The sequence below is a fragment of the Perkinsus marinus genome (genome assembly GCF_000006405.1).
Source record: "Perkinsus marinus ATCC 50983 genomic scaffold scf_1104296931184, whole genome shotgun sequence".
NCBI classification, from domain to species: domain Eukaryota; phylum Perkinsozoa; order Perkinsida; family Perkinsidae; genus Perkinsus; species Perkinsus marinus.
The window spans coordinates 1-1,432 of record NW_003215866.1 but is presented as its reverse complement, the minus strand read 5'-3'; the positions used below and the strand labels follow the sequence as shown (position 1 = coordinate 1,432).

Sequence of the window (1,432 nt, the reverse complement as noted above, 5' to 3'; positions counted from 1 at the left end):
CCACCGGGAGGAGGTTAGGGAACGTCGTCCTATCAGCAACACAGAAGTCACCCGAACATTGGCCAGATGAAGAGGATGTAGTAGTGCTAGTCACGGAACCACTAGCTGAAGCACTAGTTGTGCTTGTTTCAAGCCCACTAGTCGAAGCCGTAGTAGTGCTAGTTACAGGACCACTAGTTGAGGCCGTGGTAGTGCTAGTCACAGGACCACTAGTTGAAACAGTAGTAGTGCTAGTCACAGGACCACTAGTTGAAACAGTAGTAGTGCTAGTCACAGGACCACTAGTTGAAACAGTAGTAGTGCTAGTCACAAGACCACTAGTTGAAACAGTAGTAGTGCTAGTCACAGGACCACTAGTTGAAACAGTAGTAGTGCTAGTCACAAGACCACTAGTTGAAACAGTAGTAGTGCTAGTCACAGGACCACTAGTTGAAACAGTAGTAGTGCTAGTCACAGGACCACTAGTTGGAACAGTAGTGGTGCTAGTCAAAAGACCACTAGTTGAAACAGTAGTAGTACTAGTCACAGGACCACTAGTTGGAACAGTAGTGGTGCTAGTCAAAAGACCACTAGTTGAGAAAGTGGTAGTGCTAGTCACAGGACCACTGGTGGTAGTAGAACAGAAATCTCCACACCAGTTAAGGAAGCGGAAGTCAGGTCCTTCAAAGTAGTCTTGCATGACAATGCCTCCAGTGGGTTTGAAGTTCACAAGGTTACCGTTGCCCGAAGTACATATTTGATTAGGCGCCAGACCACAGCCACACCCACCAGCGTAAAGCTCACCCGAGCCAGCTAGATCATCTAGCGGGAGGCGGTAGACCGAATCGATGGATTTACGGTAGTAGAGGTAGCCGTCTGGAGCCGCAGTAAAGCTTTCGTCACCTTGAATATCCAGTGGAATGAAAGTCCACTGAGGATCCACAGACCCATCCATCGTAGCATAGGCAACGCCGCCATTCATTCTAACATAAAGTTTACCGAGTGTGAAGCGCAAAATGGTAGGCTCAATAAGAACACCCGAACCACTCAAGGGGGCTATTGGAGTCCACACGCCTCCCTGACTTATGAACCGAGCGATCTGCCCAGTAGCCTTCTCGGTAACATATAGAAGATTCGACTGTTGATCAAAGCTGACTCCAGTATACTCCTTGGAAGGATCGGCCGGAGCGATTATCCGATAAGCATTGTGATTCTTCGGGTAGAAAGCACCAACTTCACCCTCGCTGATGCCAAACACGAACATATCGTTGCCCGAAGCCTCGATATTAGAGAGGGTCTTCTCGGCAACAGGTAACCATTGGTTGCATTGGAGTCTCCAAAGCATACGGATACCATCATCACTAGAGTAGCCAGCTAGGTACCATGCACCATGGTCAGTAAAACTGAAGGACTCGGTAGTTATTTGGCCCACCGGGAGGAGGTTAGGAAACGT

At 48.5% G+C, this 1,432-nt stretch overlaps 1 protein-coding gene across 1 annotated transcript; it reads right to left on the bottom strand.

Annotated features, from left to right (window-relative positions):
- Positions 1-519: 519 nt before the first annotated feature.
- Positions 520-1,324, bottom strand: Pmar_PMAR021520 (hypothetical protein; the record flags this gene model as incomplete). Its single annotated transcript, XM_002786784.1, has 1 exon — positions 520-1,324. A coding segment is annotated over one exon (805 nt), but the record flags the coding sequence as incomplete, so codon positions are not given.
- Between the last annotated feature and the right edge of the window lie 108 nt (positions 1,325-1,432).